The 22,488-nt window shown below is 53.5% G+C and overlaps 10 protein-coding genes across 10 annotated transcripts; 3 read left to right on the top strand and 7 right to left on the bottom strand.

Annotated features, from left to right (window-relative positions):
* Positions 1 to 144: 144 nt before the first annotated feature.
* On the bottom strand, positions 145 to 2,499 carry MVES1_001948 (uncharacterized protein; the record flags this gene model as incomplete). The annotated part of the gene is made up of 2 exons (XM_056206781.1): positions 145 to 2,471; positions 2,496 to 2,499. 2 exons carry the CDS (start codon positions 2,497 to 2,499, stop codon positions 145 to 147), a joined length of 2,331 nt encoding a protein of 776 aa, XP_056062756.1.
* Positions 2,500 to 2,574: 75 nt separating this feature from the next.
* On the bottom strand, positions 2,575 to 4,938 carry MVES1_001947 (uncharacterized protein; the record flags this gene model as incomplete). Its single annotated transcript, XM_056206780.1, has 1 exon — positions 2,575 to 4,938. One exon carries the CDS (start codon positions 4,936 to 4,938, stop codon positions 2,575 to 2,577), a length of 2,364 nt encoding a protein of 787 aa, XP_056062755.1.
* Positions 4,939 to 5,012: 74 nt separating this feature from the next.
* MVES1_001946 (uncharacterized protein) lies at positions 5,013 to 6,356 on the bottom strand (the record flags this gene model as incomplete). Its single annotated transcript, XM_056206779.1, has 1 exon — positions 5,013 to 6,356. The coding sequence occupies one exon, from the start codon at positions 6,354 to 6,356 to the stop codon at positions 5,013 to 5,015; it is 1,344 nt and encodes a 447-aa protein (XP_056062754.1).
* A 1,377-nt stretch (positions 6,357 to 7,733) lies between these two features.
* Positions 7,734 to 9,605, top strand: CTA8 (Heat shock transcription factor; the record flags this gene model as incomplete). Its single annotated transcript, XM_056206778.1, has 1 exon — positions 7,734 to 9,605. The coding sequence occupies one exon, from the start codon at positions 7,734 to 7,736 to the stop codon at positions 9,603 to 9,605; it is 1,872 nt and encodes a 623-aa protein (XP_056062753.1).
* Positions 9,606 to 9,713: 108 nt separating this feature from the next.
* Positions 9,714 to 11,184, bottom strand: MVES1_001944 (uncharacterized protein; the record flags this gene model as incomplete). Its single annotated transcript, XM_056206777.1, has 2 exons — positions 9,714 to 11,030; positions 11,068 to 11,184. The coding sequence occupies 2 exons, from the start codon at positions 11,182 to 11,184 to the stop codon at positions 9,714 to 9,716; spliced, it is 1,434 nt and encodes a 477-aa protein (XP_056062752.1).
* A 104-nt stretch (positions 11,185 to 11,288) lies between these two features.
* Positions 11,289 to 13,102, bottom strand: RPC82 (RNA polymerase III subunit C82; the record flags this gene model as incomplete). The annotated part of the gene is made up of 2 exons (XM_056206776.1): positions 11,289 to 11,714; positions 11,747 to 13,102. 2 exons carry the CDS (start codon positions 13,100 to 13,102, stop codon positions 11,289 to 11,291), a joined length of 1,782 nt encoding a protein of 593 aa, XP_056062751.1.
* Positions 13,103 to 13,707: 605 nt separating this feature from the next.
* CYT2 (holocytochrome-c synthase) lies at positions 13,708 to 14,298 on the top strand (the record flags this gene model as incomplete). The annotated part of the gene is made up of 1 exon (XM_056206775.1): positions 13,708 to 14,298. The coding sequence occupies one exon, from the start codon at positions 13,708 to 13,710 to the stop codon at positions 14,296 to 14,298; it is 591 nt and encodes a 196-aa protein (XP_056062750.1).
* A 9-nt stretch (positions 14,299 to 14,307) lies between these two features.
* On the bottom strand, positions 14,308 to 15,039 carry TVP38 (Tlg2-vesicle protein; the record flags this gene model as incomplete). The annotated part of the gene is made up of 4 exons (XM_056206774.1): positions 14,308 to 14,625; positions 14,655 to 14,674; positions 14,705 to 14,727; positions 14,759 to 15,039. The coding sequence occupies 4 exons, from the start codon at positions 15,037 to 15,039 to the stop codon at positions 14,308 to 14,310; spliced, it is 642 nt and encodes a 213-aa protein (XP_056062749.1).
* A 5,051-nt stretch (positions 15,040 to 20,090) lies between these two features.
* On the top strand, positions 20,091 to 21,680 carry MVES1_001940 (tRNA (uracil(54)-C(5))-methyltransferase; the record flags this gene model as incomplete). The annotated part of the gene is made up of 1 exon (XM_056206773.1): positions 20,091 to 21,680. The coding sequence occupies one exon, from the start codon at positions 20,091 to 20,093 to the stop codon at positions 21,678 to 21,680; it is 1,590 nt and encodes a 529-aa protein (XP_056062748.1).
* A 42-nt stretch (positions 21,681 to 21,722) lies between these two features.
* MVES1_001939 (uncharacterized protein) lies at positions 21,723 to 22,475 on the bottom strand (the record flags this gene model as incomplete). The annotated part of the gene is made up of 1 exon (XM_056206772.1): positions 21,723 to 22,475. One exon carries the CDS (start codon positions 22,473 to 22,475, stop codon positions 21,723 to 21,725), a length of 753 nt encoding a protein of 250 aa, XP_056062747.1.
* Between the last annotated feature and the right edge of the window lie 13 nt (positions 22,476 to 22,488).

The raw sequence follows: 22,488 nt of genomic DNA, 5'->3' as shown, positions 1-22,488 counted from the left end.
TATGGACTGACACCCGCAGTGATTGTAGACTAGCTGTACATAAGCAACAAACCGATCACGAACAAGCAACGCCCCGCGCACGCCGCGACACAACGGCCCAGGGTCAACTGTTATATACTACATGTCCGCAACGACCCATCCATGCTACATAGTGTGCTCCGCGCTCGGTGTACGGATCAAGACGAGCGTATCGCTAATGATGCGACACAGGATATCATTCTGCAGCGCCACCTTCACCATGGCATCTTCGCGGCTTGCGAGCGCATTCATTAGATCGCGCGCTGCGGCGATTTGTGCTGCACTGACCGCCGGCGCCTTTTGCACGCCGTCCAGCCCTCCATTTGCGTCTTGCATAGTCGGGGGAATGGGGCATCCAAACATGTCACCGCCCTCCAACGGCGCCTTGGAACTCGACTGCGCGCCGCCGTACGTGTGTGTCGGACATCCTGCGCCGCTGCGTTTCAAAACATTGCGCGCGGCGCGCGTCACAAAGCGAAGCACCAATGCAGACAGGAAAGCGACGCCGCAAGGCAGCGGCCCTTCCTGCGGCGCGGCGCTCGGCACAGACGGCGTGCGCTCGACTTCAAATGTAATCGTCCCCGGATGATCCATGGTTCCTTGCGCTGGCGGTCCCGGTACGGCGAGCTGTACATCGTCTACCGGCTGCGGCATATGCGTGCGCACATGCTGGCGCAGGAGCGAGTTTGCGTCTGGCGAATCCTGCGTGTTTGCATTGCAGTTGTGCCAGCGACACTGCCCGTCTTTAGCCGCACTGGCGTGCACATCCAAGTGGTCCTTGATTGCCTCTGCACAAGGCGCTTGCGGCGCTGGGCAGTCCTCCCATGAACACGCAAAGGAGGCCTGGGACCGATCGCGCAGCGAAATACCCCGGATGATGAAGCGCGGCTGCTGGCCGATACCGGGAGAAATGACCATAGCAGCCGCCCCGGGAAACGTTTGGGAAACGTTTCGGATCAAGTTTGCAGCGGGTTGTAGCGGCGCTGCGCCATGTGCTGCCATGGGCGTAAACTGGTCGCGGTACGTAATCCAAAACTCCATTTGGGTGACTTCGCCTAGCGAGTCCTGCTCAAACAGCATCTTCATCCACGCAATGCCGCGCTCTGGCTCATGCATTTGCTGCAGCTGCTCTTTTTCTTCAGGGCGGAGCGTCTTCCACTGGTTGCGCTCCTCTACCGTCAGTCGCTCGCGCTTCTCGCGCAGCGCACGCTCGCGAAGGCGGCGCTGGCGCGCGGCGCTAGGCACCTCTGCGCTCCACGGCGCAGAGGTGTTGGCTGTGATGACCGAGTCGCGCTCCCAAACCGTCTTGCCGAGCGACAAGTTGCGCACAAGGTAGCCGACGACAGAGTCGACCAAAGGCCGCGTGTCCGCGTCGTCCTGCCACAAGCTACTTGCATCCACAGCCGCAGACACTTGCGCCACAGTCAGTGCGCCGATCAAGATTGCATTTTCGCCCGTGACGATCATCTGGTACAGCAAATCAAGCCCAGATTCCAGCAGCTCTGGGTCCTGCGTGAGCGGAAGGAGCGCAAGGCAGCGCGGAATAATATGCAGGCGCAGGGGCGTGTGCGACCACGTCGTTTCGCTAAGCACATGTTCGTTGGCTGGGTTCGATACAATTGCACGCATGCACCGCAAACTTCCCAAGAGCAGTGCGCGGTCTTTTGTCGTATGGAGGAGCGTGTGGAGCAGGGCAAAAACACGGTCCTCGGTGCGCACCGCTCGCTCCTCAGGCTCGCCCGCTCCCGTGTATGCGCTTTGGACCCACTCGCTGAGCTGGATCCTGGATGCAAGGGACTCTAGAATCTCGAGCAGATTCACGCGAAAGTCGGCACACGTATTCCAATCCACCAGCGATTGCGTCGTCATGCTGTGCTGGAGCGCTTCCGCAACGATTTGCAACACGCCCGGGAATGCGGTCAGCCTTGCAGCGTTTTGCATCGTCAAAGTTACGTTGCGCAACACGAGCACGGCTGCGAGCGCATGCCGGAGAGTTTGTGCGTCCCTCGGCACGCTGCTTGGGCTAAAGTGCGCAGGCAGCGGCAATGCAACTTGCCGCCGCTTTGGCACGGCAAGATGGACACACGCCATGCCGAGACCCATGCCTCCATTCTCGCCCGGCGCACCTATTCCTTGGTCCACCACGCGCCCGTCTACATGCTCGTCCTGGTCGTTGCTCGCGTCCCACTCGGAGCGTGGCTCGCCGCGCAGTGCGGCACACAGCCGCTGCACGTAGGACATGAGCACTTCATCCAGTCCGGGGTAGTCTGCCAGCAGAAACCGATCGCCCAACTGCTGCGAGTATGCTGCCAGCCGCGCAAATGCCCAGTTCACTTGGGATGGAATGTCCGAGCACAGCGAGAGAACAAGGCGGTTGCGTGGACCGGGCTGAAGATATATTTCCTCTAGCTGCGTGCTTGGAGCACTGGGGCGCTGTGCAGCAAGCATAGGCCCTGGTACGCCTCGCACCGCCGTACCCATTGCTCCGTTCATCGCGCAGCAGCAAACGGGTGCGGCGCGTCGCATTGTGGCATGTCACGTGTACTGTGGAGGGAGCTACCGACTATCGTCGCGCGCTGTCGCATGCACGCGGCGCAAAGAAAGCACGTCTTTGAGTTCTGTCACCATCACCGCAGGGTCTTTAGTTTGTGTAAATAGTTGATTTGTGCGCTGTTCTTGCATGATTCGTATTCTTTCGGCGCGTGGGAGCACGCTTCTCGCTGGTTTGGCCTGCGTCGTGCTTTCAAACACTTCTTCATCTCCCGGCATTGGCAACGAATCCGGGCTTGTTGAGTCGACAAGAAGCTGTATGAGTGAAAGATTGTCGAGCGAGTACTTTTTGTCGGTCTTGAAAACGGCTGCATCTGTACAGTCGTCCGTGTCGGGACCCGAATCTTGGCATGGCGTCTTTGGCTGCGGCGGCGTCTTGGGCGTCTTTGGCTGCGGCGGCGCGTTGGCCATCTCCATGATACGGAGCGCGGCCTCCCACTCGGACGACATTGCCAAGAGATCGTTGCGGATACTGTCAAACGTACGCTGCGTCTGGCGCACGTCGCTCCCCTTTTGTACATAGCGCATTTCATGCCCAACACCGTGCAATGCGGGCGGCGGTGGGATTGCAAGATCCTCAACACACGCCCGCAGCTTGCATTGGACCGTGCGCAGTGTGCGTCCCATTTCCGCCATGCGGTCGGTGAGGCCAAGATGCTGATGAAGGAACGCTGCGCCGTTTGTATCGGGCAACACTGCATCGTCCATCCCAAGTGTCTCGCCCATGCTGTGCTCGAGAAGCGTGCGCAAATGCGTTGCACTTTCCTCCATAACCTGTGCGAGCGGCTGCAGAACGCGGCGCACCACGGTTGAGTCCCAATACGCCGTCAGGGACACCTGCTCAGGATGCCCCTCTACGCGATAGATAGTGACTGGAGACTGCATCGTAAAGTCGAGCGCGAGGAAGTGGTAAAGCATGGACCTGCGCACGAGATGCATGTGCTCGAATTTTGCTTTCAGGCACGCAAGCGACAAGCGATCGCGGCGCATTTCCGCAGCCAGTTTGCTGGGTGTGTGTACTGCGCACGTCTCCTCCGTATCGCTGCCACTACCGTGCATCATTTGGCGTGCGTGGGTATCGGTGCTGGATGCGCGGTGCGTGTGTATATCGGGACTGTTCCGTGAAGGAGTCACGGGCGACGCGAGCGGTATACACTGGCGTGTATTGGCGCCCCGATTCGGCGGCGTGGCCTGCGCAAAGAGAGAACGCATGCGAGGCGTAGTATTCCCTGGCGCGCGCACCGACGTCCATGTAGTCGTTGGTTCCATGCGCGACTTCTTCCGAAGCTCGGAGAGCTCTTCTATCGTCTCCGTATCTGCGGCATAGCATAGCGGGACCAAGATATCGCGCGCTGCAATCGAATGGTATGTGATGGTCTCCAGTGTATCAAGCAATGTCTTGCGCAGTACAGTAAGCCGTTGGGGATACACGGCGCTGTGAATGCGGCTGGGAGACGCATGCAGCTCCGCACTCGACAGCATTTCTGAGGTGGATGTAGATAGGGTATATAGCGATTCCAAGCGCGAGATGGGGGGCAGCGGACTCGACAAACTGTACCCGCGCGAAACCAGCTCCACTTCCTGGATTGCTGCAATGCACGCATTCATGGTGCGATCGAGCGCATAAGCGGCCGCGATTAGCCGCTCTGTGCATAGTAGCGTCTCCTCCTGCAGGCGCAAACGCTCGTCGACGACCCACGATGGTGTAGGTTCGCCTGCGGCCAAATATCTCGGCCTCGCACTGTCCGGTGTCTGCGAGAGGGAGAACCGCATCGTGCGCGGGCCGCGCAGTGCCGATGGGACGTGCGGAAAAAATGTCGTAGTCGCATCCAGCGCAACCAGGCACAGGAGCATCACAGGAAATGGGATGTGCAGCGCAATGCATCCAAGCACCACCGCAACTGCGGCGCCGAGCATCAGCATCGGGACAGGGTCTGCAATGCTCGCTTGCACCGCGTATCGGTCGTCTGTATGCTTGGTCATTGTATGGCTGGGCATGTGTTTCTGCTTCTTTTGCTCCTTGTCTTGGCCGTACATGGAAATGGAGAGCTGCGACGTAAGCAGGAACGAAGTTGCCACGGCATACTTGAGTCGCTCTGCAAACAGCGCTGCTCCGTCGTCAGCACACCATGCATGATCGTGTGCAGACTTTCGTGCATGTGCATCCAGCAGTGCAGCCTCTGGCATCGATTGCACAAGCTGTACTCGCAGCAATGCCAGGCCGTGCTGCAGCGCGTTGCGCCAGTGTGGCCGACTTGGAGCAGGGACCGCAGGTACCTTGCCTAGTGGGTTGTCATGCTCCTTGCCTTTCTTGGCAATATCCGCTAAGTAGCTAGCCAATGGCCCATCGTCGACGATGGGCTCCGCCATGCAAGAAAAGGGTACTGTCGCCGAAAACTACCTACGTGGTCTGTGGCATTGGTTATGTAAGCGTAACGCTCGTCCTAAGCACGGCCGCGCATTCTGCGCTCGCGAGCTGCAGCGACACGCGCCTGCTTTTCCGCAGCGACTGTTTCGCGCGAAGCGTGCGCGGCAGTAGCCTCCTTCGATGTACTATCCTCGGAAAGCATGGCGTCCAGGGCGCTCTGGCGCTGTGCACTCATGTTGTCCGCAATATTTTTCGTACCGCCATACATGCTCTGGCCCCCGCGGCGCGGAGCAACGGGTGTCGGCGCTTTTTGGGCCGCTGCTTTGTTGCTTGCAGTAGCGCGCAAGTTTTCCACAAACGATTTTTGCTTTACATGCGGTTGTGTCTTGTGCTCAATTTTCTCCGGCAGCTTCAAGAGGCGCTTCATGACGCGTGTGCGAAGCGCGAGCAATTGCACCAGCGAAAATGTGTTGGTCGTAGTCCAGTACACAAGCAGCGCTGCGGGGAAGCTGGAAACGAACCACGCAGCGACAACGGTGACGCCGCGAAGAATGTTCTTTACCATGCGCGCCTGCGCCGTCTGGTTCATCGCAGTTGTGCCCGTCTCAGCACCTGTCTCCAAAACTAGCAAAGTCATCAAGGCACTGGCGACGGGGAGCACATAGTACGGGTCGGCAACGGTTAGGTCAGGCACCCACGGCAGGCCGCCAGTGGTCAGTGCGGGGAGCTTGGCTTTGGCGAGCCCATCAATCGCAAAGTAGAACGACAGAAAGATGGGCATTTGCACCACAGGTAGGAGCAGCGAACGGAACGGCGACGCATTGTTGTCCGCAAGCAGCTTGCGCACTTTCATCGCGGCAAGCTGCATTTCCTGCTGATTGCCGGTAGACTTGGCATACTCCATATCCGCAATCATTGCCTGCATCTGCGGCTGGACATTCGAAAGGCGGATCGAGTTGCCTTGAACGTACACGAGCAGCGGCGCAATCGAAAGACGAATGGCGCACGTCACCAGCACGATCGTGCCCCACCAAGGGAGTCCTGTGTAGAACTGCGTCGTATCCAAAAGGTGTTGCAGCATGCCAGAAGGCGACCAGCCGCCCAAACCAAGTTCTTTTAACTGCGTAGTCGCATGCTCCGAGGCGGCATTGAGGGCTTGCTCTTCAGAGTGCACGAAAGAACTGGTCGTATCGTTTGCATTTGCGAAGCGCTCTTCCAGGGTATGGATTGGGTTGACGTTGCTCGCAAGGTCGAAATGCTGCGCTACAGATGCACTTGGCTCATCCAGCTTCTCCATGACTGCTGCACGCGCAGAATCGTTGTTTTTACCACTAAACACGGAAAAGGCACGACGCGAAGAAGGCGCCAGGAGTTGGGCGCGTGTGGCAAATGCAGCACTCAAAGGAGCTGCATATAGCATAGTTCGCATTGTGCACAATGCTGGAGGCAACCGTAGACGCACAATGGCGCCCGGAAGCATGAGACCCATGCGTTGTGCAACCATGCGCCCTGGCAGTGACAAATGCGCGGACGGCAGATAATGATAGATCACGTGCGTCTCGCTCGCGCAAAGTGGCCATTACGGCTACATACATTGGACGACGTACCACGCTATACATTGGTAATACAGATCTTGCGAGGCACCACATTGTTTTCTTTGTATTATTTCCGTTCCTCCCATGCACCATATCACGGCTTACGGAACTCGGACAACACGGGGAGAATGAGGTTAAAGGCGGTATAAATCTCCTCGCGGACCTTGGCACCTGTAAGCACAATCTTCCCAGAGACAAAAATAAGAAGCACAACTTTAGGTTTTACCATACGGTAAATTAGCCCTGGGAAAAGTTCAGGTTCGTAAGACGAGTAAACACCATGGCTATAGGCGAGGCCCTCGAGTCGGATAGGGAATCGCACGTCGCACGAGCCGACGATATTTTGGATTTTGAACTCGCTGAACCTGGCCTCAAATCCCAGTTTCTGGATAATACGCGCGTATTTACGACTCGCAAGTCGACTGTCATCCTCGCTCTTTGCTCCGGTAATCACCATTTTACCGGACGCAAAAATTAGCGCGGTCGTCTTCGGCTCACGGATGCGCATGATGACCGCAGCGAAACGCTAGCGTGTGAGTGGACAAAGCTATGCTATGCATACCTTCGGGTTATACTCAGCATTGCGTGCATGTAGCGCAATCGTTTTCAAATCCAGTCGCGCCTCGAGGTTCACCGTGGCGACAATATTTCTAGCGGGATTAATTACTGCCGGATAACACAAATACTCACTGTAATGTAGGAACAATCCCATGCATGTTTGCAAGCGTCTGCTCGGTGATCGGCGCGGGCACGGACGACGTTGGCTTCACCTCCGACTTTGCGTCTGTAGCGCCATTTTGCGCCGGCAGCGACAGCGGCTTTTGTTGAGGCAGATCTACTGACGAACCCCCTCTCTGAGCTTGAGGAAGCTGAATTGCACCATTGTTCGACATGGGTTCGAAGTAGCTGTCCACGACGGTTGATGAAATTTACTGCCTCCGGCCGGCGAAAATTCGCCACACGCCGATTTTACGCGTTGTAGGGGCCTGCGTGGGGGCCCCCCCTTTATATAGTCTCTGCACCCCATCCCGCCGGTTCCCGATTGATACACGTGACCTGCTCCACACGGAGCGATCGACTTAATTTGCTTTGCCACGGCTGTAACCATGGCGCAGCCGTCAGGTTGGGACAACCACAACGCCGACGTAAAGTCGGGAATAAGGGATTGGTCCCATTCTAGATCCACTTCACTATCAGATGCTATGTCGATTCCTGGTCAATCTTTCCGGCCGGATATACTGTCTCCTTCGGACGCACACGTCGGTCAAACGAGCGGTGACATCCCCCACCCAACGGTCATGAACCGGAGTAATCCTGCTTTTTTGAACAAGCTGCGCAGCATGGTAGATGATCCGAACACAGACGAGCTTATTCGCTGGTCTCCCAATGGAGATACATTTCTTGTGCCAAACCATGTACGGTTTGGCAACGAAGTCCTGCCGCGTTTCTTTAAGCATAACAACTTTTCGTCCTTTGTGCGTCAATTGAACATGTATGGGTTTCACAAAGTACCTCACTTGCAGCAGGGTGCATTGAAACATGATCAGCCCTTACACCATGAGCTTTGGGAGTTTTCCAACCCGTGTTTCCATCGTGACCAACCGGAGCTCCTATCCAAGGTGCAGCGCAAGCGCAGTGGCAAGGAAAAAGACCAGAGCGCGGATGAAAAAGGGATTTTAAATCACTTCCAGAGTAATGCGCTGACACATGGCGACATGGGCAAACTACTCACAGACGGATCCGATGTGTCGAGGAACACCATTAGTCCGGTGCAGCTTGCGAATGTGATGAATGCGCTTCAAAGCGTTCGGAATAACCAGCGGACAATCATTGATGAGATTTCCCAGTTGCAACATTCTAGCCAAGCTTTGTGGCAGCAGGGGATGGAAAACCGCCAGCAGACCCTGCGGCAGCAGGATACCATCAACCGGATCCTACAATTTATGGGAAGCGTCTTTGGGTCTTCTAACGTAGGTGACATGCTACATGCAGATGGGGCAGTATTAGGCATACCGGGAGGCTTAGAGAGAGGTATGCCCAATAACTTTCATTCATTTGCAAACGCAGACCCACAAATGAACAATATCAAGCGGAATACGCCTACGCGACCGCAGAAAAGAGCTCGACTGTTGATCCAGGATGCCAACCATGCGTTGCATGGCAACGGAGAAAGCACGAATGCGATGCAGGTGGATACAAGCAAAGACGAAACACTGGACAACATCAAAGCATATACAGAAGCTGATGAAGGCACAAGCTCACAAAATTCATGGACGGGCATCACGGAAAAATCCTCGCCAAAATCGCGTGTTTCGTCGCCGAAGACGGCGCAACCCAACAGCACTACTCTGCCCAATTCTATCTCCCCCGAGTCGAGCCAAGCACTGCTGAATGCTATCACTGCGGGCGATAGAGCCAATGCATGGGCGAACAATGTCAACAACTCTGGATTTAACAACGCTACCCGTCTCGATCCACAGCTGCTTTCGGCGCTTCAAACTACCTATCCAGAAGCTTCTGACAGTAACACCAATTCCACGCAAGACATGCCGGATATGGGCGCCTTGTGGGCGTACGGTCCCAATAATGCAAACATGCCGCCAAACCAAGTTGGCAACGCGATTCCTAATGCGAACACACTGCCCGAGGAGCGTTTTGCCCGCGGCGTTCAGCAGGTGAACGCCGACGTACAGGCCAATATGGACCAAACAGCCAAGCTCCAAACCACGATCAATGCGCTTGTCAGCAAGCTACGTTTTGACAACGACCATGCAGAGGACAGTGAAATGCCGAATATTCTTACCACTCAGCCAATGGCGGGCATGGACGGATCAGGGACGGCCGTGGATGCAAATCCTTTGAACTTCATGACCTCTGGTCCAGCTACGCAGGGCTCGCCCGTGCCGTCTGAGTTTGATCTGGACACGTTCTTGAACCAGTTTGTCGATCCTATGAGTAGCCCGGGCGGTACTGTACCCTTTGGCCACACGCCATCCCCTGCTCCTACACAGCACGACAACAACGCGGAGGCAGATTCTGTCCAGTCTGCCGTTAGCGTCGAAAAAGCGACCTAACTTTATATCGTCTCTCTCCGCCAACGTGCGCGGCGTATGTTTCACGTAAATACCCGTATTTAACAATTTGTCAACGCTAGCAATAAATCTGAAAACTACATGCGACATTTATCGCAATGCGCGACCTGGCGAGGTCGGGCGCAATCTGTTTCGCGCCGTGAGCGCGCCATATGGATGGCTTCGGCGCTTTGGAGATGGCGTGGCCTGCTGTGAACATCCGCCTTGTGCGAAAGAGTGACGTGCTGAGCGCAGCGACTTTGCTGGGCTCTTGGTTGACAATGGCAAAGGCGAGTAATTCTCTGCTTCTTGTCCCAGAGCATCCGCTGTCCTTCGATTCTCCTGCCCAGGCTTGTCGTGCCTTGCAAAGCGCGGCGTTGCGGAGAGAACGCCATTGGCATTCGCACTGGAAGAAGGCGTCAGTGACTGCAGCGACCGCTTCGGCAGACCCCTTTGGCTTGCCTGCACCTCTTCGTGCCGTGAATAGTCACTGGCGAGATTCATAGCAGGCACAGGCAATGCTCGCGCATCTTCCAGCTCGGTTGCACACATGGCGATGCGCATCATAGATTTGTCGGCAACATTGTAAAATCCAGGCTCCGCACTCCTCGCCGTATCCAAAACCGCCTCTGCTTTCACCGGCGCTGGCTCGCCCGACTGGACATCGGAGCTTGCGTCGAACAAAGAGCGCATTTTGCGCATCATTCTCCCAACACGTTTCGGCAGTTTATGCGCATTGGCCTTCTCCCGCTCGGTGAGCAGGTCGGCATAAATGCGGCGCATATCTCCGTGCGTCAATGGCTTTGATTGTTGCGCGTGGCATACGTTATAATAGTATGCTTCCATTGCGTCGTCGCGCAAAGGAATAGGCCGGAATACGCGGTCCAACGTCGCATCCTTGGAATCCACGCTTTTCGTCTCGCTTCCCTGGCATAGCATCACGACGCGGTGCCGCTTGTCGTTGAGCTCTGCAGTGACCGCCTCGGTCGGTTTGGTTGCATGGGGCTTGGTGCGAGGCGAATGCGCACCGGCCGACAATTCTTCTATTGCAGCGCTTTGCGTAGTGCTTGGTTCGTGCTGCTGAGTCGTACCGTGCGCCGGTGCATGGATCCTTTTTTCTCCGCCTGCTTCGGCCATCTGAATACTGCGTGTGCTTACATCGGCTGGCTCTTCATTTGGGCTCAAGGCGTGCATAAAGAGCTCCTTTTCAGAGCCAGTGTCTAGCTGACATTTGGGCGCACGAGCTTGGTACAATCCCGGCACGGGGCTCAGCACCGATAATGATTCCTGTGCCAGCTCCGGCGTCGTTTCCTCGCGCTTAACAGAGCGTTGCGTAAGCGTTGGGCTCGTGCTTTCCGCGCTAGGCGACTGGTCCTGTTGATGCGCAGTCGATATGCTTTGGCGGAGTGCGTCTATCAGCTGCTCCGTCTACATTGTGTTAGTTTTGCCGTGCACGTCCACGTACCTTGCCTTTGGCCTTGATGCCTCGACGCTTGCACAAGTTAAGCAGTTGCTCACGTCGGAGACAGAACAGTGCCTCGCTGTTGATCAATGCTAAATCCAGTTCAGCCTGTCGATCCATTACGAGCGATGGTGGTTTTGGGTGTTGATTTGAATTGCAAGTTTTCTATTCTACATGACGCCGAACAATAGGTTGCGGTGGAGTCAGCCAGGTCCAAGTACAGTCTACCATGTGGAAGTTGCCTGCGCAGCAAAGTGACGCTGCACAAATGCACAGAGAATGACACGTGACTCCACAACGGTGAGTGCCTCTTGGACCTTGCGCAACGCTGCGAGGCTGTTGCGCTCCCATTCCGCGAGAAGCCCATCGGCATCTTCCTTCACATCGGAACGCTCAGCCTTGCGGATTAATGCAGATTTAAGACGCTGCTCATATACGCGCCTGCGGCTTACCTGCAAAAGCGTTTGGTAGTAGTGGTCCAGTAGCCATGCACTGCATTTCGGTAGGTCGACAAACCAAAGGAAAAAAGTCCGTTGTGGATTGCGTTCATTGCTTTTTGGGACCTCTTGTAAGCTGAGAAGTGAGGCGGCAAAGAGACGGCCACAGATATCGCGTGTCTCGCCCATCGAAATAAGCCCCAGTTTTGAAATCTGGCGTAAGTAGGCGCGGCGTAAGCACGTACATGTTTCTCTTCGAGCTTGCCTTTCTCGACCAAAATCGTAAAGATACGTCCAGCAATATTACCAAATCGCTGTACAACGACGTCGCGTATCATCTGGTACTGAAGGAAGCGGAGAATGTTGATGTACTCGATTGTGAACGAGGTTGGAACATTGGTGCTCCCACCTGCGCTCGTGGTAGTAATAGATCCATGCGGTGCCAGGAAGCGATTCATGCACACGGAGGACGAAATATTGTCGTGGCTTGTCAGGATCGCAACGTATTCGGCCAAAAGTTCGGCTTTGGTAGGTGTGTGCTCACTTTGGGCCGACTCCTCTCCCACGATGGAGCGCTTGTCCAAGCCGCGCTGGATCCGTACATCCTGCGGTATGGCAAGTGCCAATGATGTAAGAGAGATGGGTAAAGAACGCTCGTCCGTTTCGCAACGGGTTGGTGCCGCACGGTCGCATTGAAGCATGCTGCGAAACACTTCGCCTGCCACATGATTGTATTTTTGCGCAACGGTCCGTACAAGCACTTCGTTTCGCATTTGCACATTAAACCAATCGTAGTTCACCCGAAGCCAAACGACTCCATCTATGGCGACGCCTGCCGTAGCGTCTCCATTCGGCACGGCTTTGTTCGCTGCCACGTCGTTGTCAGCCGCGCGCCGATTGCGCTTGTCGCGCGCCGAGTTTGCCTGCGCTTTGCGCTTCAGACCCACACAAAGGCTTCCGTTAGTGCCAGATTTCGAATCACGTTGGTCCTCTTCATCAATCATTGCAGCGGCGCGCTGCTTGATTTCCTTGAGGGACTTGGCGGTGGGGATTCCCTTGTAAGACTTGCGGAGCGTGGTTTCGTGCGTCAATTGTCGGTCCAGTCGAGAAATATGCTGTGTTGGGGTAGACGGGTTTACAAGTAGCTCTCCTAGCATACGAACCAACAATTTTCGCAAATGCACTTCGGCCTGCTTCGGCTTCTGTAGTGGTTGCAAAATGAGATCACTGGGAAGGTTGAGTGGTTCGTTTGTGGGGCGCCCAAGCAGCGCATCCATAATAGCTCCTACGCGTATCTGGCCATGGTATAGTAGCAGTCGAACGACAGCCGCCGCTTCGTCGCCGCCCCATCGCCGCGCAATGTCAATATACATTCCAAAGCGGAGTCGCGCAAGAATTTCGTCGATATTTATCTCGAAAAAATCTTCGTCTGTCTCATTGTTAGACGGACTGGAATGCGAGACACAATGATGCTGGATTAGGATAATGAGAGACTGCTGGGTAAGACGCAGTGGGAGCTGTTCTTTCCCGCGTGCATTACCACGGCCGGGAACCGAGCTTCCGCTTTGACCGGCGCTTACATGACAAGTATCCCCACGCATACTACGCCCTGACGACGGCGCGTTAACGTGGCGTGCCAGCTCGCGGACAGTCAGACGGCCCCGCTGTAGAAGGATTGTAGCGACCCGCTGTCGTTAGTGTGCACGACAGTCATACCTCAACTACTGGTCCAAAGTGTTCTCTAATAATATTCTGGCATAGGTTCGCGCTCTCGCGCGAATATACGGCGCTCATTACCACCGCCTAGCCTTATGCGCACAAGGACACGCTATTTCTTAGTTGCTCGAAACCGAGTGCATGGAATTTTTTGTGCACAGGCAAACGCTGACTAATGAATTTTGATTCCGTTCCGCCTGCGCCCTCCGTTTGTGCTGCAGCAATGGTGTGGTGGCCATTTTCGCACTTTTCTACGCCCACAAACCCTGGCGCGAGTAAATGTCCAGTTGAGCACGAGACAAGGGGTGTTTACGAGAAATATGCCAATGTACAACCACAGGATGGTGAAACTGGGCAATGCCCCATAAACCATGAAACTCAAGTCGCGTTTCTCGAGCAAGCTAAAAAACAATCAACCACACCCGACGAGACTACTAGGGATAAAAACCTCTCTCAAGAGCGCGAAGTTTCATCTATTCCTCGTTACTATATGGATCTGGAGACGACAAATTCCGAGATGCCGTCGGTGCATAGTGGCAGCGAAACTGCCGTCGACGAGCAGGAACGGAATTGGGTATACCCTTCGCCGTCTCAATTTTACACCGCAGTTACTCGCAAGAATCACGATGTGCGCGCGGAAGATATGAATGTTGTTGTGCCAATACATAATGCGGTCAATGAAGAAGCATGGCGGCGCATTTTAGAATGGGAGCGTAGCTGGAAGGCGCAAGGGTCAACAGCGCCGCACTTGGTCAACTTTGTAGGTCGGCCCAAGGACTTGACTTGGCGTGCCTGGTTCCGCAGCCTTGCTGGGTACCAACCCCCCTTTGATAGGCACGATTGGGTTATCGCTCGCCCGAATCCCGACTCGGATGCGCCGCGCATGATGCGCTACATTATCGACTTTTATGCGGGCCGCCCTTCGGCAAATGCCGAGATTGATACCAAAAATACCATGATGCGCGCACAAGATCCAAAAAATGCCGTGGCGTTCTACCTCGATGTTAGACCTGCTCCCGATTCGGCAGAAGGCATTGCCATGCGTCTCCATCAGATCTGGCGCTCTTTTTCACCGTCGTAAACACTAATATTACATTTCATCTGTGTCGTTATCGTTGAGGATGAATGTGTCTTCCTCGACGTCCACAGGCGCCCATTCTGCCTCTGAATCCAGATGCAGTATGCGACTCGTCTCGCGCCAAATCAGCCAGCTGCTGCCTATTCCAAGCAGAAATCCAATGAAGACGTAAACCCCGTTCATGATCCGCGTGCCCATATCTTGGTGTGCGCGCACGTCCCTGTCCATAAGCTCAAACATTTTGGCGCCCATAAACACGTGTAGCATGAGGCGCGGGGATGCTAGAACAGAGGAGAGGATATAGACTGACACGGGCAGTGCATCCAGCGACTGAAGTTAGCTGCACTGTGCACACCTACAGCAAGTAGCAAATTTGTATCTGTGGTCAGTGCAAATACAGTGTACGTACAACAATACGGCATGGGGCAAAACCTGTACATTAGTCTCCATTGCGCACACACACCTCGATAAAACAGCCATCCACAGCCCACGCTCGTGCACTGCTTCCTGCAAAGCACGGAAACGCCGGTCTCCTTTGATCGTGTCCAGCACACGCCAATGGCCATGCATGCGCGCAAGGATATACTGTAGAAACACAAAGCTTATGTACGAGCTGATCACCAGCCCGACGGATGCAATAATCCAGCCGTAGAAAAACCGCCCAACACTGTACCACCACGTCACACGCATGTTCTTCTCGCTCGAGACGGCGCTAGCAAATGCCATTCCCGCAATCGTCACCATTGTACCAAAACCAGAAATCGGAGGTATCGCAGTCACTGTCATACCCAAAAATAAAATGGGGATTCCAAACGGTGATGTTGAAAGCCATACTGCGATGCGAGCAATGGCTGCCATAAGCACTGTATCCTATACGCACTGTGCAAAATAGCGTCTCCACCAATGTAGAAAAAGACGCTGGCTGCCACGACATGTAGTAAAACAACTGTTGCTAAGCCCAGTTTCTGCCAACGCGACAGGCCCTTAATTCTGGACCATAGCTGTCGCACCATGCCCGTCGCATTCGCATTATCCTGGAGCAACATCATGGTGGCTCAGGCCAAGTCCCCACGCCCGCCCGATTCCCCGATCCAACGCCGTTGCGCACGCGGTTGTGCGCGTCGTTTCTCCCGCGATGGCACTGCCTGCGGCTGCGCATCATGGCATCTTGCCAACGGAAATGGAATATCTAGCAAGCTGCGAGACGCATATTTCTATACTTCCTCTTATTTCAATCGACCGATTTCGACTGCTCAGTGGGACGTATGGTCCGTTTCGACCGCCCGCACACGCACACATTCCGCTGTGGCTCGCGCTTTCGCTGCGCAAGAAACGCAAGTGTGTTATTATTCCTCCAGACTGGCTTTCTGTTGGTACGTGCACACCGCCAAACTTATACCAGACACACTCTCGGAATACCTGCGCCAGGAAGTGTCGTCGCTGCCATTTGCGCCACTGCCACTGCACTATATACCCATATCCAAACTATTGCTCGACAGGTACGCTGCCACACAGTGCTTATTATAGCGCCGCGGAGGATATCCCACAGTCTGCCCGGGTTCGATCGCTGCTCAAAGACCTGGCGGATGCGAGACAGAGTAAAGTGCTGACAGGCATGACACTAGTGAACCCCATTCATTTAGAGGTGCGTTTACATCGACAAGACTCACTGCAGATGACCAACATTTCGTCGCTGGAAATTGCCCAGCTGCGGCCCTTTTTTGCAACCGCACTTAAACAGCTCCAAGCCATTCATGCCGAACCACACGAAGAGGCATCACTTAGTCAAACAGCCGAGCCGCCGGCGGAGGACACGGAAATCGCAGTCCGCCATGCACACGGTGCTTCAAAAGAGACATAATTGGAATACAACATCATTATTTACAATGCACGTCGCCGCGCCTCCGCCTGTGTGACTGCCTTTTCTAAGCGCGTAATTGATGCATCGAGCGCGAGAAACACTTTTGATAGCTGATCGACCTGTATCGTGAGTACGGCACGGGTCGTATGCATACATAATCATTATACTGCTGGAGAAATGCAAAAGTGTCTTTTTGCAGTGCTTGTGTGCGCGCAGTCCGTGCTTTTTGCTCGTCCAGCTGCGCGTTTATGCGCGGACTAAGCGATGTGTACGCTATTATTAATATCCCGCTTTCGGCCCACGTACCTTCCAAATCACCAGTGTTTATCATGTCGCGCTGTTCAATTTCCATGCAAGTTTCCATTTCTTGCATGAATTTGCGAGTCGATGGCGCACTTTCCAAAACCAGCGTGAGCAATGTATGCAAATCCACAGCATGCCGACCCATGTTCTCTTCGACACCCTCAGGCGTAGTGTTGCTCTTCCATCGCGAAGCTACTGCGTAAGTTGCTTTGTGCATAGACGCACCTTCCGAAGATACCTTGCGAACCGACGGATGTTCTAAAATTGAAGTGTCCAACGCTTCACGCACTGCGGCTATGCGCAAATACAAGGGAATTTGTTGTGCGCATTCATTTTCCTCAGCTAAATCGTACCCAACTGCATGTGCGATTGCACGAAATCGGTGAGCCAGTGCCAGAGTAGCCTGTACTTGCATACCAACAAATCAGGAATCAATGCAATGTTCCAAACGGTGTGTGAATGGCCCCACTATTTATGTAGCGCGCAGAAGCCAATCGCGTCTTTCAGATAAACCAGGAAAATTACATTTGCGCACTTCACCGTTCAATTGGACCAATATAAAACACTTATGCGAGGTTGATCACTTGACAGGGTCAACTGTGACGGAAGCCAAGAAGCCATATTGTAACGAGCGACCATCGCATGTCCGGAAACCCTTTAGAAATATGGGATCTATCCGGGCATGAGCAGCATATGCAACATACACAGTATGCTCGAGAGGCACGTAGAAGGCCCTACCTTTACGTTGGCAATCTTCCTACACTCATTAATGAGCGGTTTTTGACTGAGCTTTTCAGCCAGGCTGGTCAAGTGCGCACAACAAAAATTGTCAAGGGAGGGTCTTTACATGGCAGCGCGCGAGTCAATTATGGATTTGTCGAGTATGTGCATCTGGCAAGCGCACAGCAAGCTCTGCGCCTTTTTCAGGACTACCACCTATATGGCCAAAAGCTTCGGCTTAACTGGGCAGCACAAGGCGCGCAGGCTGGAGAACCCGTAGCGCCGGAAAATATGGGGTCTACAAATATCGCAGCAAAGTTACAGCACTTTTCTTATCCATCGAAAGCGTTAATCACCGGCCCGACTTCAGGGATTTTGACACAAGGCGAGGCGGTGTATCCCCACGTCGAGAATAGCCCCAGCGAAGCAGCAAGGCAGTGGCTTTATGTGGTTTTTGTTGGAGATCTTGCCCCTGAGATAAACGACGCCGTCCTTGCAAAAGCATTTTTTGTATTTCGAAGTATGTACGATGCGCGTGTTATCTGGGATCTCGAGTCGCACCGTTCTAGAGGCTATGGGTTCGTGCGGTTCGAATTAGAAGCGGATGCTGCATTAAGCATTTTGTCCATGTCAGGTCAATGGCTGGGAAGCCGAGCTATACGTGTGCATTGGGCTACACGCCGTATGGAGCCGCGGCCAAATATCACAACAGATCCAGACTTTTCGCAAAATACCATTTCCACTTTTCCCCCACCCAATGTTCCAAGCAACGAAGGCGTGACGGGGGACATTGTGTCCATATATGTTGGAAATTTGCCCCAAGAAACGCACTGGATAGATATCGTCCCTTTTTTTCAGCATTTCGGAACCGTATACCACGCTCAAATCCATGGGGATCGTCGATTTGCATTTATTACCCTAGACTCCCATGAAAATGCAGCCTATGCAATTGCGCATTACGCGGAACACCCACTTGTGATCGGAGGGCGAGTCGTTAAAGTGGGTTGGGCCCGTTTTGGAACACAGTGAATATCAACTACTGTTTTTGCTGTATTCGCCTCTCTGATGACAATGTACTCCATTGCCACATTTGCGCTTTAAAAAGCCGCTTCCTAAAACTGCATTTTTCCTGCAAATTTTGGTGGCAGCGTTAGTACCACCGCTCCCTAAACATCAATTTGGACATGAATAAAGCTACTCTAAAGTGATTTTTTCTAATGCCCACCGCAATGCTAAACGTCAGTTCGCACATTCCTTGCAACGCACTCCTCTCTCCTAGTTTCGGATCTTCCTGTGACTCCGTGTCGACCGCGATACAGCGTATACCGACCTGTTCAAGCTTGTCTTTGGGAATTGGAATTGTTCCCTGGCGCAAATATACAATATGTGTCAATAAAGAGTGGATAGGGTAGTACCCATCGGTGGCTTTCTGTTCAGTGTCGACATTATTTAAAGAATTGCAAATTGCATGCACGAAGTCAAGTGCATCCATTCCTTGTGTCTCACGATCATGCGAGGCATTGAGAAGCAGTACTTTGTGCTCGAGTGTTGGCGACTTGGCGATGGCTGTCGCAATGCCACGCAACGCGAGGCAAGGGATAATACTGGTCCATAGCGAGCCACAAGAATAAACGAGCATCTTGCTTCGATTCAAACCTAAGATGTAGGCGGGGTTTGCCACAGGGCAAACTTCGTTTCGGAATGCATTCACGTAGAAAATTCGTTGGATAGGACTCGGCAAGCCTACGGTCGAGTCAAACTTGGAGAATGCAATTTTTCCAAGCGTAGGCTCTCCGTGTGGTGGTAGTACGGCAGACTCATATGTGCTCTGTGCCTCATCTTGATCGCTCTCATCTGAGTCTGACTGTGCTCCCAACGTAGGTACTTCGCCTACTGGATCGAAACCGCCCAAGGGGTTGGAAAGAGTTGGCGTCCGTTCCTGTAGGTAAAGCTCTTGTCGGGAAGTATTCAAAGTATGTATCTTCGTATCCACAGGTTCAGGAGAAGCTCTTCGCGTTGATGAAGCGCTCCAATGCGCATTTGCGATAGAGTCTACCGAAGGATGGGATATCTCGCATTGGCCAACTAATACGTCACCATTCTCCAACGATGCTGCGATGGTTGTCATTTTGTTGGTATTAATGGCAGGTAAAACATGGCACTCGGGAAGCCCAGGAGGAATCCCGGTCAATGCCGAAAACAAGAAGATAGCCGATTGAATCGAGCGGAAGAAACGCTGCATGGCTGCAAGGAAAAAATTGCCAATACTCCCCCCTCGGAAATTGAAGTTGCGATGTGCCCTGTGCAACACATCACTTTCAAACTGCACAAGAAAACCACGTATACATTCGCGCTTCTCTGGATCGATCCCGTGCCACAAGCGATGCCGTCCTTCAATGATGTCCAGCCAGTCTTGTTTGATATCACGTATAGGTCCTTCTATCGGCAGACGGTATGCGAGGAGAGCATGGAGGGCCTCTCTGCTATTCGGTAAGCTTAAACGTGAAGCTGGATCGGGAAACGACGCTGCTATCGCAGCCAAGCGTATTAAGCGCGAGCGTAGGTCGCCTAGGGAAGGGCCACCCATGACACGCACAATTTCAGAGGACGAACCGCCATCGTCCGATACGGGTAGCACAAAAATAGCATTCGGGGTAGCTCCAACAAGTTCATTGTAGCCGCTGCCACCGCTAACAACCAGGACTTGTCCAATTACGTCGTCTCCCGGCGCTGTCATGAATGATCAGCGATATCCCAACACCACGCGCAAGACCTTTCCTTTTTGCGCGGTGTTTTTTGGGACAATGATTTGTAATGCGCGCGGAAAAAAGTGCAAGCTGCGTTCCATTTCTTTGCATAGTGCATGCACTGGGCACCTGTGCGGTGTAGTTTGGTCTTACTGCGTCCACAGATGAGCACACTTACGCTGCATTCACCTCCGAGTCCTTCTGCTGCAGCTATTGGGAAAAAGACACGGGCGGAAGAGCAACATACTAATGGCTTGCAGCACGAAAAAGAGCAGCGGCAGGTAGCAAAGCGCCATCGGAAACACATACATCACCTAAAGAAAGCCTATGCAAAACAAGTGAGCAAGAATGGCAATCCACCCATCTTATTTGACATTTTAGAAATGCTTGGCAAAGAACAGGTAAATGGCATCGTTAGCCGCGGCGAAGAGTTTGACAAGGTGGCGCCCTTCAACGAAGTGGTTCAAGTTACAATTGAACGGTTGAGCGCGCATGGCGATGGCATAGCACGCACCGCACAGGGCGATAGAATCCTTGCTATTCCCTTTACACTTCCGGGTGAGGTCGTGCGAGTTTATCCATACGGTGTGGAAAGGCTCTATTTCAAGTCCAGACTGGTCGAAATTGTGTCTACGGAATCTTCTATGCGGCGCGATGATTTGGTGCAATGCCAATATTTTGGCAAATGCGGTGGATGCCAATATCAAATGGTTCCGTATGAACAGCAGCTGAAGCTGAAGCAAAGTGTCGTGAGAAATGCGTTTGCGCATTACTCGGGCCTTGATGCAAAGCTCATGCCACCCGTACTGCCTACAGTCGCTTCTCCAGCCACAATGCAGTATCGCACAAAGTTGACACCCCATTTTAATCTGCCCTATTCCTTGCGGCACCGCAAAAAGAATGAGCATGTTGACGCGAAAACGCTTGACATCCCCATTGGATTTGATGGGGCGACGAGTGGGCGGGTGATGGATATTGAAGAGTGCCCGATTGGCACTCCGACCATCAACGCAGCACTTCCCGCCAAGCAAGCCGACGTTCGCGAGAGGATTACAGACTACAAGAACGGGGCTACATTGTTATTGCGCGACTCGCTTAAAGACTTGGAGCCGGAAACACTGCAAGAATGCAAATCTGTGGTGGTGACGGACCACAAGGCTACTGTTTACGAACTGGTAGGGGACATCAAATTTGCGACGCCCGCGGGCGCTTTTTTCCAAAATAATCGTTCTATTATTCCCCTGGTGGTCGACTATGTCAAACAACAGTCATTTTTACAGAGTAACCAAACTAAGCCCCAGTATCTCGTCGATACCTACTGTGGCTCTGGCCTGTTTGCATTGACGCTGGCGGGTATGTTTCACCAAGTCGCAGGCGTGGAAATCAGTGCCAGCTCTATCGAATGCGCGAAACACAATGCCACGCTGAACCAAATCGAGAATGCCACTTTTTTGGCCGGTAATGCGGAAAACATTTTTGGGAGCATTGCCTACCCTCCATCTCAGACAACCGTCGTTATTGACCCTCCACGCAGAGGTTGTGATCAAGCTTTTATCGATCAGCTCGTGGCGCTCAAGCCCCGGAACATTGTGTATGTGTCTTGCAATGTTCACACGCAAGCGCGCGATGTGGGCTCATTGCTTCGGGCATGTGCTTCATTCACAATCGACAGCATTCGCGGCTTCGACTTCTTTCCACAGACACACCATGTCGAAGGTGTTTGTGTGCTGCACAATACTGATTATGATACATAGTTTGAATTTGCAATCACTGTATAGTAAACAATTCCAGTGCGTTCATTCGCCTTGTTGTCCCCAAGGAAGCAGGAGTACAAAGCTGACCGTGATGATGGCACACCCACCCAGATTGATCCAGGTAGAAGGGACGCCAAGCGCCAGGTCAGTCAGCTGCACCAGTACCGTTGTCATAAGACAAGACATTGACGCCAAGACGGGGCCCCACAATCCCAAAAGAATCGTAAAGCATCCATTGAATATAACACCGCATACAATGCCAAGAAGAATCCACCAGGCCGTCTCCCAGTTCGGCGGCGCGACGATGACTTCGGCTCCCGTAATATGTGCAATAATTAATGGGATCCAGAACACGGTTAGCGTCACAAAACCGATACCGGTGGTCATGGCGATGGGATGCATCCCAAACGGCAACGCCGGCTGTGCCTCCGTTTCATTTCCTTGAGTATCGCCCGCATCGGCATGCTCTGCTGAAGATGCGACAGGCTGAAACCCTTTGTGCTCATCCTCAGATGTGGAGCCAATGATCTTGTACATAATCTCGTATGCAGCCATAGATAAAGCGCCGAGCAGCGCCAGTGCATTTCCCAACAACGCATAGGAAATGACCGCGTCCTGTGCCCCAACCGTGTCCTGGCCTTTTCGCATGCTGCCAAATGCAACAAGAACGACACCGAAAACACCTAAGAGTACCGCAATTGCCTGGCGCAAGTCCCATGGACTGCCCAGGAAGAGGATTGAGAATACGAGCGCCCAGATGCTGAATGTGTTGTAAATCGCTGTAATGTTGGCCATACTGGTTAATGGG

Source organism: Malassezia vespertilionis, chromosome 3, assembly GCF_029542925.1.
Source record: "Malassezia vespertilionis chromosome 3, complete sequence".
NCBI lineage: Eukaryota > Fungi > Basidiomycota > Malasseziomycetes > Malasseziales > Malasseziaceae > Malassezia > Malassezia vespertilionis.
The sequence above is the reverse complement of the archived record's forward strand: the minus strand, read 5'-3'. Positions and strand labels throughout refer to the sequence as shown.